Source organism: Rhinolophus ferrumequinum, chromosome 2, assembly GCF_004115265.2.
Source record: "Rhinolophus ferrumequinum isolate MPI-CBG mRhiFer1 chromosome 2, mRhiFer1_v1.p, whole genome shotgun sequence".
Classification (NCBI taxonomy): Eukaryota; Metazoa; Chordata; class Mammalia; order Chiroptera; family Rhinolophidae; genus Rhinolophus; species Rhinolophus ferrumequinum.
The window spans coordinates 102,297,659-102,323,118 of NC_046285.1; the positions used below are offsets into that span (position 1 = coordinate 102,297,659).

The following is a 25,460-nucleotide window of genomic DNA, read 5'->3' on the forward strand; positions in this document are numbered from 1 at the left end:
ACATTCAGCTTCAATACGTAATTTCCAAGGTGGTATGACTTTGCATTGCTACCTGCAGCATATGAGAGTTTTAGTTCCACATCTTCACTAGCACATATTATTTTGTGTCATTTCATTTAGACATTCTAGTGGATGTGTAGTGATACAGTGCTGTGATTTTAATTTGCATTTCCTTAAGTTGAAGGATTTTTAAGTTGAGCACCTTCATATGCTTATTGACTACTTGGATTTTCTGTTTTGTGGCGTGCCTGTTTGAATCTTTTGCTATTTAAAAAAATTTTTTTGAGTTGAATGCCTTATTCATTAGCTTTTTGTTTTGTTTTTTAATTTTCGGTATGAGTCATTGTCAAATACATGAACTACAAATATCTTCTCACACACTCTGGCTTGCCTTTTCACTTGACGTTTTCTTTTCACAAACAAGTTACTGATTTTAATATTGTACAGTTTATCAATTGTTTCATTTATGGTAAGCACTTTTTGTGTTTTGTTTATAATCTCTGCCAGCTTAAATGTTACCAAATGTTCTGTGTTTCTTCTAAAAGCTTGGTTGTTTAACTTTGGTATTTAGAGTTGTAGACCATCTGGAGTTGGTTTCTGTATTTAGTGTGAGGGAGGGTCCAAGATTCATATGAATGTCCAGTTGACACGGCACCATTTCTTAAGAGTGCTTTTTCTATGCATTGCAGTGTCACTTTTGTCATACTGATCAGGTGACTATACGTAAGGATCTGTTTCACGTTCTTATATCCCATTCTGTTGGTCACGTCATCTATCTCTAGATAGCTTTTTCTTTTTTAAAAAAATATGTAGCCTCTTAGTAGATAGTGTTATTTGGTAATGTAAGTTACCAAGTTTGTTTTTCCTTGTAATTTCTTTTTAAGTGATAAGTCCCCCCAGGTCTCATTGGCCAGCATTGGGTCACATGACTACGCCTAAGCCAATTAGTGGGAAGAAGAGTGGCCGTTGTCATGATTGACTTCAACTACTTAGGAATTATCTCTAAATCTTGTAATAGAGAGGGAGACCTCTCACAACAAAAGTCTAGTAACCAGGTAGCGCAGGGGATAGCTGTTGGGTAGGCGACCAATCGTGTTTGCTTAAGACATTTTTATCGTTTTTTCAAGATGAGAGAGATCTGAGCATATTAAAAGTTGATGGGCAGTTATACAACAATGTGAATGTACTTAATGCCACTCAAGTATACATTTGAAATGGTTCAAATGGTAAATTGTATGTTATGTATATTTCACCATAAAAAATTTTGATGTTTTAAGAATGGAGGAATTATATGGCACAGGTGGAGAAATTGGCCATATAAGGAAGAGGAGGAACACTTTTATTGTAAAGGAGAAAAGGTAGGGCCAGATACAGGTTTGTCTGTGTGTTTGGTAGGAAATTGAGAGAGTTCTCTTTAATGCTCCAGTTTACTAGAGGCAAAGATCATCTGCTAAGAGAGAAGAGAGTTGAAGTTTGAGGAAAGGACACACGATTTGAAATGATCATTTTACAAAGTTAGAGAATGATTTAACCTAGAGTGATGGCTTAACATCATTCGAAGTCCCCTTGACTGAATGATAGTGCTAGCCGTATACTCTGCTGTGTAGTTTTCTGCATAAACACTTGGCTCCCTAGTTACAGGCAGGGAGAAAGCAGAAAGTGGGATTGATCCAGAGTTGGAGTTTTGCCATAGAGCCAGATGTAAAGATAGGGACAAAGGAGTATAAAGAATTAGTATGCATCTGAATATGAAATGCTGAACCAGCGAATCTCAAACTAGATAAATAAGGAAGTAAAAAAAAGAAATTAGGTAAGTCTGTGAGTTGGGCACCCTGAGGAGACAGTAGGACTAGTTGAACAAGTAAGATGGACGCAGCTAGGTTGGGAGGGTGGGATGGCCGAAGTAGTGATTTTGGAGTTTGAACAGTTTTGAGTGGTGATAAGTTCTGGGGCGAGAGGAGGGCAGTGGTGGGTGTCTGGGCTGGGATAGAGGAGATCAGAGAAGGGAGGTAAGGCAGAAGACAGACTAGCTGTTGGATCGGTTAGTACTTGACAGTTTACAAAGTACCTTTTTAACGTAGTATTTGATGTAGGCTCTACCTCAAAAGAGGAAGAACAGAATTAGTGTCCCTGTTTTATAGATGAGAAAGCAGGCCCAGAGAGGTTAAGAACTTCCTAGCAGCCCCCAGGAGAGTAAGTGACCGAGTTGGATTTACCTCCGTCCCATGGCCACGCTTTCATGCTCTGTCCTCTGAGGCCTAGCGGAGGTGTTGTGTGAACGATCTGGGAGTTGTGTTTTTGGAGATCAGAAGTCTTGCTGACCTGCAAAAATAGTGCCACAAATAAAACCTACAAATAATGACAGGAAATTAGGCATGGATTAAGATGTAGGTTAGATATATGCAGGAAATACCCCAGAACTATTAAAAGTCGTTATTCCTGAGTTGTTGTGATTGTGACTCTGGATAGCTTTTTCCCTTTGTTTTACTTTTCTGTATTTTCCAAATTTCCTATGGATTCTATGGATTTTTTAAAATTAAAAAATTATTTTTTAACCAGGTTCTATATGGGAAATTCAGAAAGTACAAATAGAAACGCAATATATACCTTTATTAAAGGAGAAATATGAATATTTTATTTTTCGTTTTTCTTTTTAGAAATGCACTTGGTGATGGAAAGAGAGCCATTATTCTGAAGAACAATTGGACAAAGGTAGGTTTCTTTTATCATTTACATTGGGCGGATTATGCCATATAACTTTGTGAAAAATCAGTTTATGGGGTGTGTGTAAAAATGCAGGATAAAATAAGCAGAGCTGAAGAACGTGTTGGGGACTCTTCAGTCCCGTAATCAGAAAGGAGACGTAACACAGCAGTGAGAGGCGGCGGGTGTCCGAGGGGCACAGGTGGTCCACAGGAATTGTGGGGTCCTTGAGAATACCTGAGCAGTGGAGTTAGCAACACCTGCACACTCTGGATGGATTAAAGACCTAACTGAAACAGGAAACTTGAAACTGAGAAGGAACTGTGGGAGATGGTCTTTATAACCTTGAAATGGGAAAGTATTTCTTGAATAACACACAATGCACAAATGAGTGGGATACATTTGAGTATATCACGCTTAAAAACTTCTGTATGTCAAAACACTATGAATGAACTTGTAGTGTGGGAGGAGATAATTTGTTGCATATATAACATGTATAACTGATAGGATTTATATCCAGAATATGCTAAGAACTGAAATCAGAAACCCAGTAGAAATGGGCCACAAAACAAGCATTTCACAGAGGAGGAATCCCGGATGGGCAATAGGAATACACTAAGCTATGTTTCCTAGTAATTAAAATTGTACAGAGAGAGAAAAACGAAACCAAGAGAGCAGAATAGAAAGCCTCCAAGCAGAGCCCCCGCCCCATGTACATGAGTAAATAAAACAATGTGATACCGTCGGGGTACTTCAGATTGGTAAAAATTAAAGAGACCAGTAGTGCGGAGTATTGGTGAGTCTGTACTGACAGGAACCCTCGGGAAATCGGTGGGGTGTGCATTGGTGAGAGACACCTGGGAGAGCGCTGTCCGGTGCACAGGCCGTGATGACCTGATTCTCAGTGTGTGCACGCCCGACAGAGTCATTGCAGCCTTGCTTTAATGGCAGAGGACTGCAGAGCCTCACTGTTGGCTAATAAAGCAGTGGATGAGCGGGACTTTCACTTGATCAGTCACTGCTGTGCTCTGTCTGATCTGTCCCCTGTCTGGAACATCCACTATTTCTCCTACCTCTGTCCTGCTGCTCTTTCCCTTCTCTCCCTTCTCCCTTCTCCACTCAGTGCTGGCCGCCTCACTGTTCCTTAAACACGCCAGGCCCACTTCCAGTTTGTACTTGTTCTTCCCCCTGCCTGGAATTAGCATAGAATGCCAGAGCATGAGCTACCATGTTTCCCCGAAAATAAGACCGGGTCTTATATTAATTTTTGCTCCAAAAGATGCATTAGGGCATATTTTCAGGGGATGTCTTGTGTTTTCATGTACAACAGTCTGCATTTATTCAGATACAGTCATGTCTTCTTCTGGAACATTGTCATAATGTACTAAATGCGTCCGTCTGGCTGACGATCTTAACAGGGGCTTATTTTCGGGGTAGGTCTTATTTTCAGGAAGCACGGTAGCTCCCTTGTTTCCTTCCGTTGTTCATTGAAGTCTTCTCAGTGAAACCTTCTCTGGCCACATTACGAAAATGCCAAACCTGCCCGTTTCTACATGTGCTGTCCTCCTTCCCTGCTTTACTTGATTTCCTCTGCGCATTTATCATCACTGCACATCCTGTGGATACTATTTAAGGCTTGTTGTTTATTGTTGCCTTCAGTACAATACGAGCGCCACTAGGGCAGGTTTCTTTGTTGGGTTCATGGAATCCGGACTGTGATCAGCCACCTGGCACACAGCAGGCACTCACTGGTAAATATTTGCTGACTTAGTGAATGAATGAATTGAATACTAGATTGCAGTAGAAATGAATTAACTGGCTTATCACCATTTATAAATTTAAAAAAGTGTTGAATGCACAAAGCAGTGAAAATCACAATATAGGCTAGAAAAATACCCGTCACCTCTTGATAGTGTTTACTTGTGGGCAGTGAGAGAAGGAAAGATTAGAGAGGTACAAAGGAGATTTCAGTCAGATTTGCAGTTTTATTTCTTTCATTAAAAAAAAATGAAGCAAACGTAACAAACTGTTAACAGTTAATTCTAGGTGTTTATTATATTTATATATTCCCAAATCATAAAAATATCTGAATATTTTTTTCAAGTAGAGCTTCATTAAGACACAAAAAGATAACACGTTCCAGACTTCATTCCTAGATTTACATAATTTGTTTTTTAAAACCAGAGTGAGTAGAATCATAGAATTTTAGAGCCTCCAAATTGTGATTCAGGTGGTCTCAGAGTGTATTAGAACCTGAGGATTGTAAAATTCCCCGGGTAGACTTCTGCATCCAAGTTTCGGGGTCATTTTTTAAATAACCTCATTTTACAAATGAAGAAATTGAGTCCCAGAAAGGCATAGTGACTTTTGCAAGGTGTCATTACAAGTAAAAGACCAAACAGTTTGTAACTATTTTCATTACGAATCATCATTGTGCTTAAAACAGTCTTTGCTGGTCTCTGAACCTGGCCTTTGGCAGGTGCTCTGTAAATATTTACAGAATGAATGGGTGATAGAATTCTAACTACTGAAACCCAGGCCGTGATACCAATTTCCAGAGATACTTTTTGCTTTTCAATCTCTTATCAACTTAGAATGTTTATTCCTGGCGGAATTTATCAAACATAAACTGTTTACTCTTTTTTTTTTTTTTAAGACTTTGTTTTTTTAGAGGAGTTTTAGGTTCACAGCAAACTTAAGAGGAAGGTACAGAGATTTCCCATAAACCCCTTGTCCCCCACACCCATACCCTCCTCCATTATCAGCAGCCCCCAACAGACTGGTGCATTTGTGAAAATTGATGAAGCTACGCGGATACATCATAATCACCCAAAGTCCACAGTTTATTTTAGGGTTCACTGCCTAAGTGTTGTACATTCTGTGGGTCTGGACAAGCGTATAATGACGTGTATCCACTGTTATGGTTAACACGGAGTGTTTTCACTGCCCTAAGAATCCTCTGATCTGTGTATCCATCCTTCCCCCCCACCCCCTGGCAACCATTCATCTTTTTACTGTCTCCATGGTTTTATCTGTTCCAGAATATCTCATAGTGGAATCAGTGTGTAACCTTCTCACATTGGCGTCTTTCACTTAGTAATAAGCATCTAAGTTTCCTCCATGTCTTTTCATGGCTTGATAACTGTATCTTGTTAGTGCTGAATAAATACTCCATTGTCTGGATGTACTACAGTTTATTTACCCATTCTCCTAATAAACGACATCTTGCTTCCAAGTTTTGGCAGTGACAAATAAAGCTGCTATAAATATCCACCACGTGCAGGTTTTTGTGTGAATATCTTTTCAACTCCTTTGGGTAAATAACAAAGAATGTGATTGCTGGGTCATATGATAAGAGTATATTTAGTTTTTTTAAGAAACTGCCAGACTGTTCCAGAGTGGCTGCACCATTTTGCCTTCCCACCCACCAACAATGAAGGAGAATTCCTGTTCCAAATTCTCACCAGCATTTGGTGTTGTCCGTGTCCTGAGTTTCGGCTATTCTAATGGATGTGTAGTGGTATCTCCTTGTTTTAATTTGCATTTCCCTGATGACATGTGATGTGGAGCATCTTTTCATATGCTTACTTGCCACTCCCTGTATATCTTCTTTGATGAGGTCTCTGCTAAGGTCTTTGGCCCATTTTTTAATCAGTTGTTTGTTATTGTTGAATTTTAAGAGTTCTTTGTATATTTTGGGTAACAGTCCTTTATCAGATGTTTCTTTTCCAAATATTTTCTCCTGAGCTGTGACTTGTCTTCTGATTTTCTCAACATTGTCTTTCACAGAGCAGAAAGTTTTAATTTTAATCAAGTTCAGCTAATCACTTAAGTCTTTCATGGATCATGCCTTTGGTGTTGCATCGAAAAAGTCATCACCAAATCCAAGGTCATCTAGGTTTTCCCCTGTTATCTTCTAGGGGTTTTATAGTTCTGCATTTTACGTTTAGGTCTATGACCCATTTTGAGTTACTTTTTGTGGAAGGTGTAAAATCTAGATTCATTCTTTTTACGTGTAGATAACCATTTGTTCCAGTATCATTTGTTGAAAAGACTGTCTTTGCTCCATTGTATTGCCTTCTCTTCTTTGTCCAAGATGAGTTGACTTTGTGGTTACTGTTTTTTTGGGTTTTTTTAATTGGGACATTTTATGATGATTGCAAAAATATTTGTATATGTGAAAAATACAACTCTTAGTAAGTATTAAGAAATATATGGTAACTGTATATCTAGGTCAGTTTTCATTTTATTTTACCAGAAAGGAATGCTCACCGAAGGATGGTTTAAATTCCAAAAGCAAAAGTAGACTGTTGCAAGGTACATTTTTCACTTTTATAAGAATCCTTTTATTTTAGAATTAATAATGAGCCTGAGTCTATTGAGGCATGCCTTTAGAATATAAGCCTGTACAGGAACGTACTCTGTAGACTTTTGTGTGAGGGTGGGCCATGTTTTCTTCTTTCAGGACGGAGAAGACTAGCACATTGTCCATTGTCCTAAACATGCTTTCAGGCTTCAGAGAGGGCGAGTCATTGTATTGTAAAGAGTGAGAATTTTTATGATAGAGTCAACACATGTATCTTGACATTTCTGAGTGCATTACCTTTTGGTGTTATTATACAGGATACAAATCAATAGCCTCACAAATGTCCTCAAGAACCTTTTAATTTTTAGGGGTATCTTTGGACTCGCTTGTTTGCAAGTGACAAAACCTAATTCAGATTTGGCTTAAGTAGAAAAGGGAATTTATTGGCTCATGTAATTGAAAATTGTAGGGATTTGCTTTAGGCTAGATGTGTGCATGCTTTTCTTCGTTGTTTCTCAGTTGTGCTTCCCTGTTTGTTAGCTTCATTTTCTGTCTTTTCTGTGTTTCATTTTACCTACGTTCTATTGCTGTGTTCTCAAGTTCACTGATCTTTTCTTCTGTAATGTCTAATCTGTGTTTATTTTCATCCAGTATATTTTTCATCTTAAATGCTGTAGCTTTCATCTCTAGAATTTCACTTTGAGTTTTTCTTAGATATTTCGTGTCTTTACTTAATATGTTCAATCTTTCTTTTAACTTCTTGAACATATGGAATATATTAATAATAACTGTTTTAATGGCCTTGTCTACTAATTCTATCATCTGTGTCATTTATGGATTGTTTTCAGTTGATTGGTTTTTCTCTTTGTTATAGATCACATTTTCCTTTTTTGCACACCTAGTAACTTTTAATTGGATGCCAGACATTGTGACTTTTACCTGATATTTTGGTATTTCTGTAAATTTTTTTTTAATCATCTGTGAATATTTTTGAGCTTTGGTTTGTGATGCAGTGAAGTTACTTAGAAACAGTTTAATTCTTTGGAGTCTTATCTTAAGCTTTGTTAGATGGCACCATAGTATTTGGTGTAGGGCTAACTTTTTCTCCACGACTGAGGCAGAAGTCCTTTGAGTTCTCTCTTAGTACTCCATGATTATGATGTTTTTCACTCTGGTTGGTGGGAACAGGAATTATTCCCGACCCTGTGCGAGTGCTATTAGCTTTTCAGGTGGTCTTTCCCTGGATTGAGTAGTTGCCACACTTGCAGGTCACGACTAGTACTTAGCTGAGGACTCAAGGGGAACCCCCTGAAGATCTCTGGAGTTCTCTGTGCAGTGACCTCTCTGCCCTCTGCCCTGTGGACTTGAGCTGCCTTGGCTTTCCTGGACTCCCTGCTCTGCCTTCTTAACTAAGCTGTGGGTCTCTGCCTGGGTTCCTCTCCCTGTGCCATGGCTTAGAAATTCTCCATTTGGTAAGCTGGAGCAGACATAGGACTTACTGTGTGTTTTCTCATCTGCCAGGGATCGTCACTGTCTTTTGTTGCCTGATATGTAGTGTCCTGCAAATCTTTATTTCATGTATTTTGTCCTTAATTGTTTTAGGCAAGAGGGTAAATCTAATCCCTATTACTCCATCTTGACCAGAGTAGTAATTAGAGTATAGGCTCTCTTGGCTTCATTTTGAAAAAGACTTACCCTGTAGTGGGAGCCCCAAACCGATATCCTTAATAACTGTTCATTCTAGTGGAGAGAGAACCTATTTTAGTATCTGTATACTAGTGTACTTGAAGAATGCCTCAGACTTAACTGTGTTTCCCTGAAAATAATTCCTAGCCGGACAGTCAGCTCTAATGCATCTTTTGGAGCAAAAATGAATATAAGACCCGGTCTTATTTTCGGGGAAACACGGTACTCAGATTGAGCCATATGCCCACCTGTGGATCAATCACTATGACCTGAGAAATGGTGCATTTCGAGTGGCCAGTCTCCTGGGCCACAGCTGTGTTTCTACCCTAGTGTCCGTTGTTGAGATAGGGCACTAGAGTTGACAGTTCTGCCATTACGATGTGGAGAAGGGACATGGTAGCCCCCCAAAAGGAGGGGATGCTGGACAGGTGAACAACAGGGAATTTTTATATATGTGACAGAGAATGAGATAGTGTCAAAGAAGAGCAAAACTTTCTGTTGTGATGGGGTTCAAGAAACTCTGAAATACCTTTAAGCTTCATTCAAACAACTTCAGCAAAGAGATCTGAATAAACTCCTTTCTCAACTGATAGAAATTATACGGGGTTTTGTAGAATTTAGGGGAAAGGACCCAGTAAAAGATGAGAAACGTGGAGGGAAAAGAGAAAGAAATAAAGTGTGTTTTTTACAAATGTAAGCAGATGTGATTTATAATCTATCATAATTTCCTATGCTGTGATTTTTTTGGTTTTTTTCTTTTTTTTAATGCAGTTATCTAAATTTTGAAGTTGTCGTACAGCTGGGGGATAGGATCTTGGTTTTGAGCTCTTTATCTTCTTATGCCTTTTGAGGAAAAGCAGAGTTGAAATGCAGTCTGAATTGGGTCGTGATCTGAGCCTAAATAGTCTGGCTAAATAAAGAGTGCTGCAGAACTCAGGCTGGGTTGGGGCACCTGAACAGGGCTGTATGGCATCAAACCTGCGTAAACAAGGGTCCTTATGGTTGTTTCTGGCTCCTCTTAGAGAACAGCCCACTTCCTTTGAAGGGTCACTTCACTTCCGATTTCCTATTCTCTCGTAGAATCAGAATGTTCTTTGTAAAGTGTGTAGTGAAGAAGAAGGAACCCTGGACTCAGAGTTATAAGGTCAGGGTTCTTGGGTTTGCCTCTGAGTAAGTGTGGCAGGCCAGCGTCTAGTCTTTCCACTTGGAGGTCACTTCTCAAGTGGAGGTACCGTGGCTCAGATGGGAGTTTGGTCGGTGAGTAACTAGAAGAGAGGTTGGTGAGTGAGCCCAGGTTTGGTAATATTAGCTTTCTAGGTGAAAATGTTCACGCTTGACATAGATTTCCCAGAATACATCAGTGGGGCCAGCCAGGACTGTGGTTCTGTAGCAAAAACAAAACAGAACAATAAAAAAACCCCGATCATCAGAATGAAGAGTAAATCAGTGGTTTTTGGACCTTTTCTTAAAGCCAAGAACTACACTTAGAGATAAAATATTTAAAAGCTGATGAAGGGAGAGATGGATGGGAGATCTAGACTAGATTTACCCCTTATCTGTCTGCGTGCTCGTCAGAGGGGTTGGAAAATTGCTATAAAAGTTGACTGTTCCTTCCAGCTCTACAATTCTTTTGATTTCCAAAGTGTAGGGAATGTAATGACTTAGAGACTATTATTACTGCCTTAATGTATTGTGGAAAAAATAAGTTATTTATAATGAATGATTTTTATACTTTATTTGGCATAAAGATTATATTTCATTCTTTACTAGTAAAATATAATAAAGGTTGAATTTTTTTAATTTGGGGTGTACAAAAATCTCTTAAGGAAAAATACTGATCTCTAGTCAGGTGTTAAAAATTATTATGAGTACTATTCATACATAACTTTGCACTTACCTTGTTTAGGTAATTTTATTTCATGAGAGGGATTAATATTTTTTTTATTTTTCATTCATAGGGTTCTAATCTTAACATTTTAAGTAGTTAATCAGATTTCAAGCAAAATATTTTTCCTTATCTATTTTCTTTAACTTAAGCATATTTTTGAGAAAAATTAAATTTATCTTTTTGGAACAGGGTCATTATCGTTATTGTGCTGCTCTTTCTATGCTGGGGGAATATGACTGGGCCCTGCAAGCAAACATTAAAGCTCAAAAACTCTGTAAAAATGACCCTGAGGGAATCAAGGATCTAATTCAGCAGCATGTAAAGTTACAAAAACAAATAGAAGACCTGCAAGGTATTTCACCTAAGATTCTTTTTGATTATAGTCAAATTCCCTTTAAAACTTTTGAAGATGGATTTCTTGGATTAACGAAGGACCATTAATCAATTCTCAGATGATTTGTACTTACTTTGTTATCTTGATCAGATCACTTTTTTCCATTTCTATCTGTATAGAATTACATTAGTGTTATATTCCATTAGGTATTCATAAATGATTTGTATTTTTATTTGAAACATTCAGCAACAAATTATTATTTATTCTTTTGTAGAAAAATATGCCTTCCTGAAATTTTGAATGAAGCAAATCCTTTTTGAAACAAAATTGTTTTAAAATTTTCTCCATCAATAGAGTTGTTTGATGTTTTTGCACCAAGTTTGTGGCATGTATATATATGCATGTATCTATACATATGCATATGTATGTATGACACACATATCAGAAATCAGCTATCCAGGCCAGGAATTCTAGATTTTCGTTCTGTCCTTGTTTTCTCTAAGTCATTTTGCTTTGTCCAATGCCTGAAATTCCCCCACTGTATGCTTTCCGTGTATAGGTCTTTCCCGTTTTTTCTTCTTTGGGTATTTAGTGTCTTATGAAGCTGAGCTGAGTGGTTCTGTTTCACTAGCAGATGTTGTCATCCAACATAACGTGATTATAAGATTGTGAGCTCCTTGAAGACAGGTACCATCTCTGAATCACATTAATATATTGCTGCATTTAGTCAATGACCACATCTAATGGGATGTCACATAAGGTCTGTGTAACATTTTGTTGACATGGTCATAAAACTAAAAACATCTAGAAATACAAAATTGTTTAGGTTTATATTTCAGTTCTCTGAATGTGATGTGCTCACTGTCAGCTTAAAGGAAATTTGAAAATCTTTTAAAACATGTGTTGCCAATGCACTGATCACTGTGTGCGTGTGTGGTTGATTTTTATAGGCCGAACACCAACGAGGCATCCAATTAGAGCCTTTTACGAAAGCAGGTGAGTAACTCTCAGTCCAGTCAGTAACTGCTACTTAGCGTGGCTTTGCCCTGTGATTTTAAGAATCTCTGTATTTGATGCTTTAGTAGCTAATAGGAACCACAATAAAGTTGGAGATAGATGGAGATAGGTGGTTTTTGAAGTGTTCCTGGGAAGGATCAGTGACCTGTGGATTGCAGGATTTGTTTAGCTGACTGTTTTCCTGAGCATTTGCATATGTAGATATTGGAGATAGTGGGAAAAGAGGGGTGAAATGTTAATGGGACGTTACTGTGTTTGAATGGGGCCAGTTTTGGCCAGCAGGGTCCTGGCAGCAGAGAGCAGCAATGAAAATCGATTAAGCTTTCCCCCCACATGCTGTGGGTACCTAAGATATTGAAGCTGTTAAATTTAAAACATTTAAATTTAAATTTAAATTGAAGCTGTTAAATTTAAATTTAAAAAACGTAAGAGAGACTTACGTATTTTAATAGAAACCAGAATACATTTCTTGAACTGTTCTTTATCTAGTTTGAGTTTTAATACCAAATTAAAAATAATATTTACATATAAAGCCCAGTCTCAGAGGTAGAGATCCATTTAAAAGCAATCTTGCTTTCAAGGAAAAAGGCTATGCTTGCTAACACCTGTTTGCTTGAAGGTTAACTTGTTAAAAATGCACACTAATCAATAAAAATAAAATAGTTGTTCTTTTTATCCCCACTCAGGGCCTCCACACCTAGTCTATCAGCACCTGCGTTTAGAACTTCACTTAACTTTGTGGAGACCGAAAAAGATTCCAGAAAAACTAATCACGAAATGGCAAACGGTGGTAATCATAATCTAAAGGTAAGTTCAGTTAAAAACAGAAATTAAAATTATTTCAAGTATAACCTCATATTTTTATAATGATATTTTGGTGATAATGGGAACTAATATCTTGGTGATAACGAACCTTTTTTTTTCCTGTCAATATCAAGAAAACGTTTCTGTCTTTTTAATAAATAATTCAGTGACCTCTTACAACTACATAAAGATAATATTTCATCACAGAATTTCTTTTGAAATCCCTTATGTGTGTTTTCAAAATATTTTCTTCTGAATTTCGTTTTACCCTAAGATAATTCTCTGTATGGCTTCCCTTTACATGTCTCTCAATCAGTCACCTGAGAATGAGTGACAGTTGGGGTCTGGTAGCCACGTTACCCCACCCCTGACAATGCTTTGGATTTGTTTCTTTCCTCCCTTTTCTTTTTTTGCAATCTACTTGGCTGCCTGGCCCTGCACCAGCCGACCCATCCAGTTTGTGCTGTGCTGGGCCTGGGGGACACCCAGCCCCGTCTCTGTCCAGGTGTTTCCCCAGCCCTTGATTCATTGCTGTGCTCAGCCAAACCTCGATCTGGTGGTTTCTTAGCGCACCTCCAGGCTGCCAGCCTCGCACCGTCATCCGTGCCCCAGATAATCTGTATTGGGGATTTTTCTCTGAACTTGAGTGTACTCAAAAGTCAGCAGGTACCACCAAGTCCACGTTTATGTTTCTCCCCAGTGTTTGAGGGGAACAAGGAAAATTGTGTTTAGATGGGTAGTAGGCTTTGGAGGGAACTTTTCCAACCCACTGTATAGTTCTTTATTGTTAGTAATGAAAATCTCAAAGAGGCTGTATTCAGTTAGGGAGAGGAGCATAAGGAAAGATGTGGTAGTATTAATTTATACAGACACTTACTGAACAACTGCCCTGTCGGGCATCATGCTAGGTGACAGAAATAGAATTGTCATTTCAGAATTTGTCATAACATAATCATTATCATTTATCATTTTGTTTGTTTATTCATTTAAGCTTAACCGCCTAGGTATTTTAGGTGCTTGGATAAATTCTGTCCTAGTCTATTTTATTATTTAGCTATTGGATTCTTCATAGCTGTTGTTTTTTGTGTCTGTGGTTTTTGTTTTTTTTGAGAGTGTCACTAATTGCATTTTCCTGGGTAGGCGGTAGATGAAGCTTTGAAGGTAGACGATTGTGACTGTCATCCTGAATTTCTACCACCCTCAGGTGAGTTTTTTTCTTACGTCAATTGTTGCTGAGTTAATGCAGTGTTGCCTAAACTTCTATGCCTGAAAATTGGCACAAACCTCATTTATATTTCCTTTTGTTCTCCTTTTACTTTACAATGCCTCAGTGTTAAGACAGCACTGAATATTTATTTGAGATCCACGCTCAGTCTTTTCGTATTGTTGATAAATTTAGTTTTTGGAACTCCAGAGTAATGCAAAGGAAAGATGAAGCTCTTCTTGGTCTGCTACCTAATTTCCATTAGGCCAGTGCTTTTTCAAATTTTGTTTCATTATCTTCCCCCAGCCAAGGAGCCTTTTTAGACTTTTTTTTCTAATCGTCCTCTTCCCATGAAATTTAATGCCACAGATACTGTTTACCAGTTTATGTACTGTATGTATATCTCTGCTTTATATATAAAAAAGAGGTTAAATTTTTTCATCTCCCACTAACCAGTTTTCACCCTGTTGGGAGTATTGGGGGTGATGTCACCCCTGTTGAGAATGGATGCTTTAGGCTGATACTAGTTTATTTTAAATTGTATGTGCTGAGTGCATATGTTTATTTACACATCTAGTAAACATGGAGACAGCAGGACCTCAGTGGCTTGACATCATTGGGAAAAGAAGCGAATTTCCATGCTTCATGGATTTCTGTCTCTCTTCATACTGCCAGATTTTGATGGAAATCATTCTAAAGTGGATTATATGCTTTCCAGCGTTTTAAAACAGAGTTTAAGAAAATACAGATATTCTTGATGACAAACGATTGTTACGCATAAGTTATTTATGTCAAGCTGTCGTGTGCTCCTTCCAGGGTTCTTACAGTGAGATTCTTGGCCTTCTGGTTAGTGATCCTGTTGCCCTCTTTTCCTATCTCTCGTGTATTGGTTCTTTTGTTTTCAGTGTTTTTGCTCCTGGCAGCCTTTTGCTTCCTGCAAGTCTATCTTCTCTTAGGCTTCAGTGCCATATATCCAACTCTTAGTACTGGGCATTTCCATTTGTGTAGCACATTAGCAGAATTACAGAGAGGGGAGACTAAGGTGATTGGCTTACCTGATGTAACTCTAATAGCATGTGAAAAATCTTTGAGGATAAAACTTTTTTTTTTTTGAAAACAGCTTTTTAATTTATTGCTATTTCTTAGGCAATTATTATCAAACAGTACGTTTAAATAAATAATTTAACTACTGTCTACACTTCAGCATCTACATTCAGTTGAAAAAAATTGAGGTTCCAGGGTTAGGGTTAAGTAGTTTTGCCTTAGGTCACACAGCAGAAATCAAGCTATTAATTGAATTGTTCTACCTTTTTAGAAGCCTCTTGTTTTCTGAGGCCACCCAAACCAGCCCAGGCTCTTATCCCCTCTTGATACATAGGCTCTGACTTGCTACTACTGCCATCTTTTCCCAAAGCTTCCATCAAATACACCCATCCGTACTGCTGTGCTCTCTTCTACCAACTTGGCGCATGTCACTCCCTGCTCAGAAGTGTGCAGTGCCTCCCCACTCCTGCCCGTTGGGTAAAGGCTGAGCTCATGAGCTGGAGAAGCAGAAGCACCAGGCCTGGACCCCTTCTCCCCGCCCCTGCTTTTCCAGCCCCTTTCCACTTGTGTCCTTAACCAAACTTGCCAGGTCACACAGGCTTAAAGTGAACTTCATTCCTGAGTTTGACTCATTCTCTCCAGATCCTGCTTGTTCTTAAAATTTAGACACAAATGCTATATCTGCACTAACTTTTTCCAGCCACTCCAGCCTAAGTGATTTCTCCTTTCTCTGAGTTATAAGAGCAGTTACTATGGAATTAATCTTCTTTTTTTAAAATAATTTTTTATTTTTCAATTACAGTTGACATAGTGTTATATTAGTTTCAGGTGTCCTCAACATAGTGATGAGACATTTATATAACTTACGCAGTGATCACTCTGATAAGTGGAGTACCCATCTGACACCACATATAGTTATTACATTAGTGACTGCATTCCCTGGGCTGTACTTTACATCCCTGTGACTGTTTTTATAACTGGCAATTTGTGCTTCTTAATCCCTCTCCCTTTTCACCCATTTTCCCCCCACACCAGGCAACCATCAAAATGTTCTCTGTATCTGTGAGTTTGTTTCTGTTTTGTTAGTTGGTTTATTTTGTTTTTGAGATTCCACATAGAAGTGAAGTCATACTTAAAATGATTTGTCTTTCTCTGATGGACTTATTTCACTTAATGTAATACCCTGTAGATCCATACGTATTGTTGCAGATGGTGAGATTTCATCCTTTTTTATGGCCGAGTAATATACCATTGTTGAATGTACCGCATCTTCTTGATCCATTCATCAATTCAATGGACACTTAGGTTGCTATTCTTGCTATTATAAATAATGCTGCAGTGAACGTAGATATATATATATATATATATATATATATATATATATATATATATATATATATATTTTAATTAGTGTTTTGGATTTCTTTGGATAAATACTAAGAAGTGGAATTGCTGGGTCCTTTTTTGTCTATTATTATAGCCTTTGTTTTGAAGTGTATTTTGTCTGGTATAAGTGTTGCTACCCCAGCTCTGTTTTTTTGTTCCCATTTGCATGAAGTATCTTTACCCATCCCTTTACTTTCAGTCTCTGTGTGTCTTTTGATCTGAAGTATGTCTCTGGTAGGCAGCATTTGTAAGGGTCTTGTATTCTTCTCCATTCAGCCCTCCTATGTCTGCACTTAATGCATTTACATTTAAAGTAATTACTGATAGATATGTAGTTACTGCCAGTTTAGTATTCGTATTTTTGACTTTTTTTTTTTCCCTTCTTAAAGAAGTCCCTTTAGCCTTTCTTGTAACACTGGTTTGGTGATGACGAACTCCTTTTGCTTTTTCTTACCTGGGATCTTCTTTTCTTCTTAATGGCGATTGCTGTTTACTGTGGTGACCCTCTTTTCTTCCCATCTGATTATAAACTACCTGAGAATAGGAACTGTGGCCTCTATCTCTCTGTATCTACTATCGGCCTAAATGATAATAATCATTATAACTTATATTTATAATAATTTTACGGCATACATAGAAAAACATATTCAGTGGCTTCTTTTTTGGCTTACCTGTTGGTAGTTACATTAACATACAATGTTCCTTCCTTTGCTTTCTTATACAATGTACATATTTCTTATTATTAAACTTTCAAGCCTCTAGATTTTTTTGTGTGTGTACAGATTTCAGGAACAAATACTTTTGTATTCACAGGTCAGCCTCCAAAACATAAAGGAAAACAAAAATCCCGAAACAATGAATTGGAGAAGTTCAGGTATGTTTTTTATCTAAGGTTTTTTTTTTGTTTTTGTTTTCCCTCTCATGTCCTCCTCCCTAGGAAAAAAGGGAGGGAAAAAAATCTCTTTCAAGTAGTGGCTACCTTTACATAGGTGTAGTATAGTGGTTCTGAAATCCCTTTCCAATATCAAAGGAATATCTTTAGGAGAGGGTCGTTTTAGGCTAGCGGATTATGAATTTGGGATGTTAATACTAATTTCTGAAAGTCATATAATATGATATATGTTAGTATTAATTTTTTAATTCCAAAATACATGCTCATAAGAGGAAAGACTATTCAGAGAAGTATGAAGTGAAAATTAGTCTCCTTCCCCGTTCACCTTATTTCGTTCACCTCGACTGCATTCTTCGCTCGTGGCTTCCTTTAGGAACTCGCTGTTACCGATTTCCTGGCCATCTGGCAACTTATTCTGCACACACAGGCATGTGTTATGTGTATAATCAGAGGCCCTTTTGAGTGATTATCATTAGAGGAAAGTTTTTATTAATGAACTGACAACTTACAAAATTAGTTCTACCAAACATCCCCCCGCACTGCCAAAATTAACAGGAGGGACTCTTGCCATCTGCCTATAGAGTTAACCCCCCATGACCTACAAAGATAGAGATTGACTGCAAAGTGAACTTGTAAATATTACAATAGATACAGAAGTTCATGAAGTTAATGCAAGTGATGCTGGAGAAACTGCAGAGTCTTTGGCAGTTATACCAATTGTCAGTTTTCTCTTCTTCATATCTTAAGGCTGATTTTTTTTTTTTTTTGGTAGGTGCTTCAGGAGAGTGATTTGAATATCAAAGCATTACAAGAAATGAGTAGAGCCCCGTTTAAAAAAAAAGATTGTTTTTTAGAAGTTAAATACAAAGCAAGGGTGTGGAATATTATGTTGTTCTGTTATTTGGTAGAAAAATCCTGAGTCTTCCTCCTTGCACCTCCCCCCAGAAGTAACCAAAACCAAATATATGATTTTCCTTTGAATGCATAGTTATTATTTTAATCTGTTTCGTTAAAGGTAAAGTTATTTTCCTGACTTTTCGTTTCTGTTTTCAAATAGAAGTCCTCTTATTTGAATATGGGGTTATGGGGTTATGTGATGACTAAATGGGACAACCCGGAAAACACTTAGCACTTTGGCATATGGTAGATGCTCAGTACCCTTGAACTATCATTATTGGTATCACTGTCATTTTCATTGGTGTTAGAACCAGTCTGGCCTACAACTTGCTTTTATCTCTTTCAAAATATCTTGTGTATCTTCCCGTGTCAGACCATGGAGAGCTTCATGCTTCATTTTCATGGCTGCAGAATATTTCATAGTATACATGTATATTTAAAGAAATTTCTAGAGTCAAATTGCTCTGTCAAAGGGGATGTGTAATTTTAACTTGGATAAATACTGTCAAATTGTCCTCCCATAAAATGAGCATTGTTTAGAGAGAATGCAGTATAATAAGATAGATAGAGCGATAGATGGATCGATTGATCGATCGATAGATAGATAGGTCTTTGACCCCAGTTCCTGGCACAGAGCTTCTAAAACTCTTGGAATTTCCTGAGGGATGAGTGGTAAGAATGGCTGTTATTCATGAGCCCCTAGCCACCCTATCTGAGTTTATACTAATGAAGTGACTCTACCTTCAGGATTGGGGCTGGTCACCAGAAGGACCAAGTACGTGAGTGCAGGGTTTGAACTTTCAGCCCCACCCCTGATCTCTGAAGAGTTCCGGAAGGGGGCTGGAAATTGAGTTCAGTCTCCACTGGCCAGTAATTGAATCCTTCGTGCCTATGTGATGAAACCTCGATAAAATCCTCTAGACATCGGGACTCAGGGAGCTTCTGGGTAGATGAGCACATTGAGAGGCTGGGAAGGTGGCCCACTCTGGGCTGGCGTGAAAGCTGTGTGTCATCCCACTGCCCCCAAACTTTCCCACGTATCTCTTCCGTTGGGCTTTTCCTGAGTTCTATCCTTTATAAGAAACTGGTAATAATAAATAAAATGCTTTCATGAGTTCTGTGAGTCATGCTAGGGAAGTGTTGAACCTGAAAGGAGTCATGGGAACTCCTGAATTTGTAGTCAGCCTGGGTACTCTGCTGTGGCTGCTCTGAAGTGAGGGAGTCTTGTGGGACTGACTCTTTTCACCTGTGGGGCCTGCATTGACTCCAGAGTTGGTGTCAAATGGCACTGAATTATTAGACACTTAGTTGGTGTTGGAGAATTGGTGTGGAAAAATGACAGCTATTTGGTGTTTAAAACGCCACACATTTGGTCTCAGAAAACACCGGCTAGAGTGCCTGAATCTTTGTTACCTTCACCAGCATTGGGAGTCAGACCTTCCAGAATGGATATATCCTCTTCTTAGGTTTTCCCATGAGATGGAGCACCTTTTAGTGTTCATTGCACATTTCTTGTTTCAGCACTAGGTTGTTTTTGATAGCTATAGATTTGTAAGAACTTTTGAATGATCAGTGCCTAAGAATATTTTTTTTTGAAAAGCTGTTTTTCCATATCTTTGTAATCAATTCATCTGGTCCCCCTCCACCTCTAATTTTGTAGCAATTTTTATTGAGATTTCATTGGATTTAGAGATTAATTTGGGGGGGAATCGGCATCATGGAAATACTTCTCTTCAGGAACTTGTGACTCTCCATTTATTCAGTGTGTAAAATGAGCTTCAGTAAATATACATTTTTTCTCTTTATAAGCAGGACAGTTTTATTTTAAAATAATTCAAAGCAGCACTTTTCTCTTTTAGTTCTAGTTCACAAGGGAGTTTACCAGCAGATTTGAAAAACATCTTGGAGAAACAGTTTTCTAAATCTTCCAGAGCTGCACACCAGGTAAAGGGAAAGGCAAACCCTGAACACAACATTTTTCACGTGAATTGAGTCTAATCATACAAAGAGCTAAGATTTCTTTTTTTATGATTTTAGTTACGGACATATAATTTAATGTCTGACTGCTAAGAAACCAAACTCTCAGGAATATAGATACTCACTTTTTCATTATGTGGACCAGAGATTTACCTAATAGGTGACAGTGCAGAGTTGCTTGCTTCCCAGAGAGTTAACTGGAGGCTTTGTTCTGCAGGATTTTGCTAATATAATGAAAATGCTGCGGAGCCTAATCCAGGACGGTTACATGGCGCTGTTGGAGCAGCGTTGCCGCAGTGCCGCCCAGGCCTTCACAGAGCTGCTCAACGGGTTGGATCCTCAAAAAATCCAGGTGAGGTGGCCAGGCTCGGTCCTCCAGGTGGCCAGAAGAGGGTGCCCCATTCGGCCTGAGGGTTGCACTCGGGCCGGGTTGAGATGTTCTTGCTTTCTAGTTGGTGTTTGTTAAACTCCTGGCTTTTTGTCTCATGAAAGTACTAAATCAAAGACTTGAACTCACTTTAGTCACATCTTTTTTTCATCTGGAAGGAAAGTATTAGCTAGGTGAAGAAATAGTTCGGGCAAAGTTGTAAGAGAGCCAATGTCTTAATCGGTTGCTAGTACCCACTTACATGCAAAAGAAAATGACTGCAGTTATTGTAGTCCACTAAGAACCATGTCTTCCAAGAACTCTGAGGTGGCAAGTCTGTGTTGTAAATACTTGATAGCAATGCATGTTTGCAAAACATATTTTTAAATTCTGTCTGGCCTTTACCCAGTCATAGCGATCAGTGAGACTTTGTCCCCTTTTCAGCTGTGGCTGAGGGGTTGGTGTGGTGCCAGTGGGGCAGAATCGTGTTCAGATTTTTTTTTTTTAAAGATTGTATTGGGGAAGGGGAACAGGACTTTATTGGGGAACAGTGTGTACTTCCAGGCCTTTTTTTTCCAAGTCAAGTTGTTGTCCTTTCAGTCTTAGTTGTGAAGGGCGCAGCTCAGCTCCAAGTCCAGTTGCCGTTGCTAGTTGCAGGGGGCACAGCTCACCATCCCTTGTGGGAGTTGAGGAATTGAACTGGCAACCTTGTGGTTGAGAGGATGCGCTCCAACCAACTGAGCCATCCGGGAGCTCAGTGGCAGCTCAGCTCAAGGTGCCGTGTTCAATCTTTAGTTGCAGGGGGCGGAGCCCACCATCCCTTGCGGGAGTCGAGGAGTTGAACCGGCAACCTTGTGGTTGAGAGCCCACTGGCCCATGTGGGAATCGAACCGGCAGCCTTCGGAGTTAGGAGCATGGAGCTCCAACCGCCTGAGCCACCGGCCAGCCCCTCGTTTTCAGATTTTTAACTGGAACATTTCTTTTGACAGCAATTGAACCTCGCCATGATTAACTATGTCTTAGTCGTCTACGGCCTGGCCATCTCGCTCCTCGGAATAGGACAGCCTGAGGTAAGACTGGTCACAGAAATAATGAACAATTTAAGTGTGTTGATTTTAGAAGATAGATTAAAAATAGTTTTCTCATTTTGGTTTATTTCCTTCTGTGTGCTTTCTTGGTGATATTTTCTGAAATGTCTAAGTTTAATTTAGTTTACATTGTCTATGGAAAGACAGAAAGTTTAGCTTGTGTTCCCATTAGAAAAAAGCTATGTCAGACAACCATTTGGGAAACATAGTACAATAGTATGTATTGTTTATGGCTATCTGCGTGTCTTGTAAAAGTGAAAAAACACAAACTAGCCTTACATCAAATTTAAGATAATGGTTGCATTTAGTGATGGAAGGAAGGAATGTGCCTAGGGAAGTTAAGAAAGGGAGTTCAACTTTGTTTTATTTAAAAAAAAAAAAAAACTAAAGTAAAAATGATACTGTAAATATCTCTTAGTTCTGAGTGGTGAGTACTTGGGTATGTTATTATTTTCTAGAGTGCTGGCTTCTCATAACCACTAGTTATACTTTGCTTTCCATGGTTTTGAGTTTTCCATAAAGGTTGGAATGGCTCCAGAATTACCTCAGGTGTAATATGTCCTTTCTGCCAACTTGCGCTCCACGCTTTCTTGGCTAGATGAAGGCTTAACCTTAATTGCTACCTAATAAGGATCAAGTCATCTTTTATGTTCACTCTCCTAGTGGTCCACAGTGCCTGCGGTTCATTTTCCTTGTGACATGCTTCTTTCCTTGTTCCTGATGTGACAGCTGAATGCCTTCCATTAAGGCCTGTCTGTTTTCTAGTAGATTGTTGTAGACAGGACTTCATGCTCTCAATTCTTTTATTCTTGGCAGAGTAATAATAAATATCTCATGTTTTGTTGTATTGAATTGAAGAGATAGTTTATTTCATTTGTGATTTACTCTGAAATTAGTGAGACTGATGAAAACAAACACACATGTATGATAGAACTTGGAACTTTAAAAGAACTTTATCATTCAGAATAGCCCCAGAAGGAAGCAGTGTGTTTACTCCAGTACAGCCCTTACCTAAAACTTTTTTGGAATGCCTCCTTTGGAACTGGCCTCAAAGCTTCTTATAAACTCCATTTTGTACTGACATCTTTTTCACCCACAGTGGGATTATCAGTGTTGTGTAGAGCCAAATGTCTTTAGTATTTTTTCCAAAACAAAATTCATTGAAAGCACAGAGGTTTCCACAGTTGAGAATATTCAAAGGATGTCCTCTGAGCTCTATAAAGCTGTTACTACACAGGTACTTTTAAGATAAAGCATTTGTCAGATGCCACGAAACATGGTGACACCACTGGCATGCCTGAGCTCCCAAGGGAGCAGTGCTCACCTGGTTAGATGTTAAGGTGTGTTTGTGTGCAAACCAGTCTTTTCCCCATGAAGTCACACCATGGAGCATTAGCCAGCACCCTGGGTCCCTGAGTGTGTTAGTAAATGTTCATTTGGTTGTTGGTTGATGTGTTCTGTGTGAACTTTTCCTTCTGGAGCTGGATCACTTTGGTTGTGAGTATCCATAGTAAAAATTTATGCAATTGCTAAAAAAATGGAATTGCAGAAGGTGTAATCCTGTCATAGAAATTTTAGACAAGAAGAATCAACCGTCAGGTAAAATCTCTTCCAGCATTTTTGTGTGTGTGCATAAGTGATAATTGTTCTTATTGAAGGAATTATCTGAAGCTGAAAACCAGTTTAAGAGGATGATTGAACATTACCCCAACGAGGGACTTGATTGCTTGGCCTACTGTGGAATTGGAAAAGTATACTTGAAAAAAAACAGGTTAGTAGAAACCACACTACTTTACGCTCGAGGCTGGTAACTCATTCAAAGTCTGGTGTGATGAGGATCCGTTTTCTGGAATTATTTTGATACCTTCTCTGTGGCACACGTTCTAATTGTGTTTTCTTTGAGGACTGGCGTTCAGTGTCAATATTAAACTAAGGGCAATCAATTCAGTTCCTAATGCTTTCTAATTTTGAATCTAATAAGAAATTCAGTAATTGACACAAAGGATTTTATATTTTACATTTTGATATATGTCATTTATAAATGGTGACTGGATTGATATAAATTAATGCTTTACAAGTCTGATCGTATAATTTTTTGGTGAAATCCCTATTTTCCAAAAAAACATGAATGAAGGTGGTTTTAATACAAGGTACATATGTGTTCAAAGAAGACATCATGAGTTAGGAATAAAAATCTCTTCTCTGAATTTATATTAGAGTTGGAATGCTTACTCAAAGTTCAGAACGTAGCTGTTCCCTAAATGTTTCATGTCTTATCTCCCCAAATTGCTGTATGAACCTTAGGGAACAGGATTATGATTTGAGGTAAAAAAAAAAAAAAATCTCCCTATTCCTGCCACTTGTACCCAGTGTGATGGTAGGTATGGTAGATTTATTTATGAAGGAATAATTGTTGAATAATTGGATATCACTTATAATTTAATCTTTAATTTTTCATCTTACTTTTTAGGGGAAATTTTATCAGACCATTGGTATTCTTGAGAACCCAATCTTAGAGTGTGCCTAGAACCTCCTTTATAGATTTTTAAAGATTTAAGAAAGGTCTTCTACTTCCTGAAGTTACTGTCTGGCCAGGCTAAACTATATTATGAATTAGATAGACACAGGAGAAGTAAGGATTTAACAATCATCTGTATAGCAATAGCAAATGCATTTAACTTCAGAGTTTAACATAAATTGTCTAGGACATACCTGTTTAATGCAGTGGTCACATGCAGATATTTACAAGGTCTAGGAAAATAACATAAATGTGTAAAGTCATTGGGATTGTGGTAAATGCAAAAGTCTTTGCCATGTTGAAAGACATTTAAATTTTAATTTCAAAATAATATCACATAAAGTTCAATGTCTAACGTGCTGTTTTTCCTATTGTAATGGGCAGTTTGTGGTTTAAAGTCTTGCTATCTAGTTTATAGCTGTCTAGTGGATGGTGCTGCAGCACCTCAAGCGAAAATAAGTTCTTAAAATAGGAAATCATTTCAAGATTGGAGAAAGCAGGAAAACCCTTTCTTCTCTAGTCTGAAGAGAAGAATAAGGACTTGGTTAACTTTATAATTCACTATCTTAGTATACTTTTATTGAATGGATTGTGGGAATGTGTTGACATTATTTTTTTTAACCATAAATCAAATTAGATTAAAACATTTCATATTTATATTAATAGTTTAAAATTTCATATACATATTTATTCTGTTAAAATAATTCACTGCTTTATGGTTGGAGAAAGATGTCCAGAATACATGATCTCCTTGAAATTTTTTCAGCAGGACAGTTTTTACTATAGATGACCTAATAGAATCAAGTTTAAAGAATCTACTTTAATTAGCTTACTAAATGAGGCAAATGAAAGTGGAACAACCAAATTGTTCAGTTTTCTGTTTCAATTGTTAGAAATCTTAAATAAATTACAGCTTTAAAAGGACTAGTGTGCACCTACTGTAATAAAGCCAGTATCCAGGCAGGTTTGTGTTTAATATATATTACTTTTAATAATCAGACAAGAATACTGCCTTGGTTTTTTAAAAAAATACATAGGTTACATTGAATGTTTCCATGCAGTGATTTATCAAATGTACTCTTACTAATCAGCTTGAAATCTCAGACTTTTGTTGTGGGGAATGAAAATTCATGTCACATCTTTAATACCTTATTTCTTCATAATTATTACTAGATTTCTGGAAGCTCTTAATCACTTCGAGAAAGCAAGAACCTTGATTTGTCGTCTTCCTGGAGTGTTAACTTGGCCCACAAGTAATGTGGTTATTGAAGAGACGCAGCCAGGGAAAATAAAGGTAACTTTATTTGTGTAGCGAGCGTCTTGCTAACTCTGAGAGCCCATCTGTACTG

The 25,460-nt window shown here is 38.0% G+C and overlaps 1 protein-coding gene across 9 annotated transcripts in view; it reads left to right on the top strand.

Annotated features, from left to right (window-relative positions):
- Positions 1-25,460, top strand: part of TTC3 (tetratricopeptide repeat domain 3) — a 106,511-nt gene that overhangs the window by 28,910 nt on the left and 52,141 nt on the right. For all 9 annotated transcript variants that reach the window (XM_033131439.1, XM_033131490.1, XM_033131438.1 and 6 more), the window contains 11 exons: positions 2,658-2,712; positions 10,773-10,935; positions 11,868-11,913; positions 12,621-12,741; positions 13,879-13,942; positions 17,186-17,246; positions 20,021-20,105; positions 20,356-20,490; positions 21,495-21,575; positions 23,252-23,364; positions 25,285-25,405. In XM_033131439.1, coding sequence (XP_032987330.1) covers positions 2,658-2,712; positions 10,773-10,935; positions 11,868-11,913; positions 12,621-12,741; positions 13,879-13,942; positions 17,186-17,246; positions 20,021-20,105; positions 20,356-20,490; positions 21,495-21,575; positions 23,252-23,364; positions 25,285-25,405 — 1,045 coding nt within the window. The remainder of the gene's footprint in view (positions 1-2,657; positions 2,713-10,772; positions 10,936-11,867; positions 11,914-12,620; positions 12,742-13,878; positions 13,943-17,185; positions 17,247-20,020; positions 20,106-20,355; positions 20,491-21,494; positions 21,576-23,251; positions 23,365-25,284; positions 25,406-25,460) is intronic.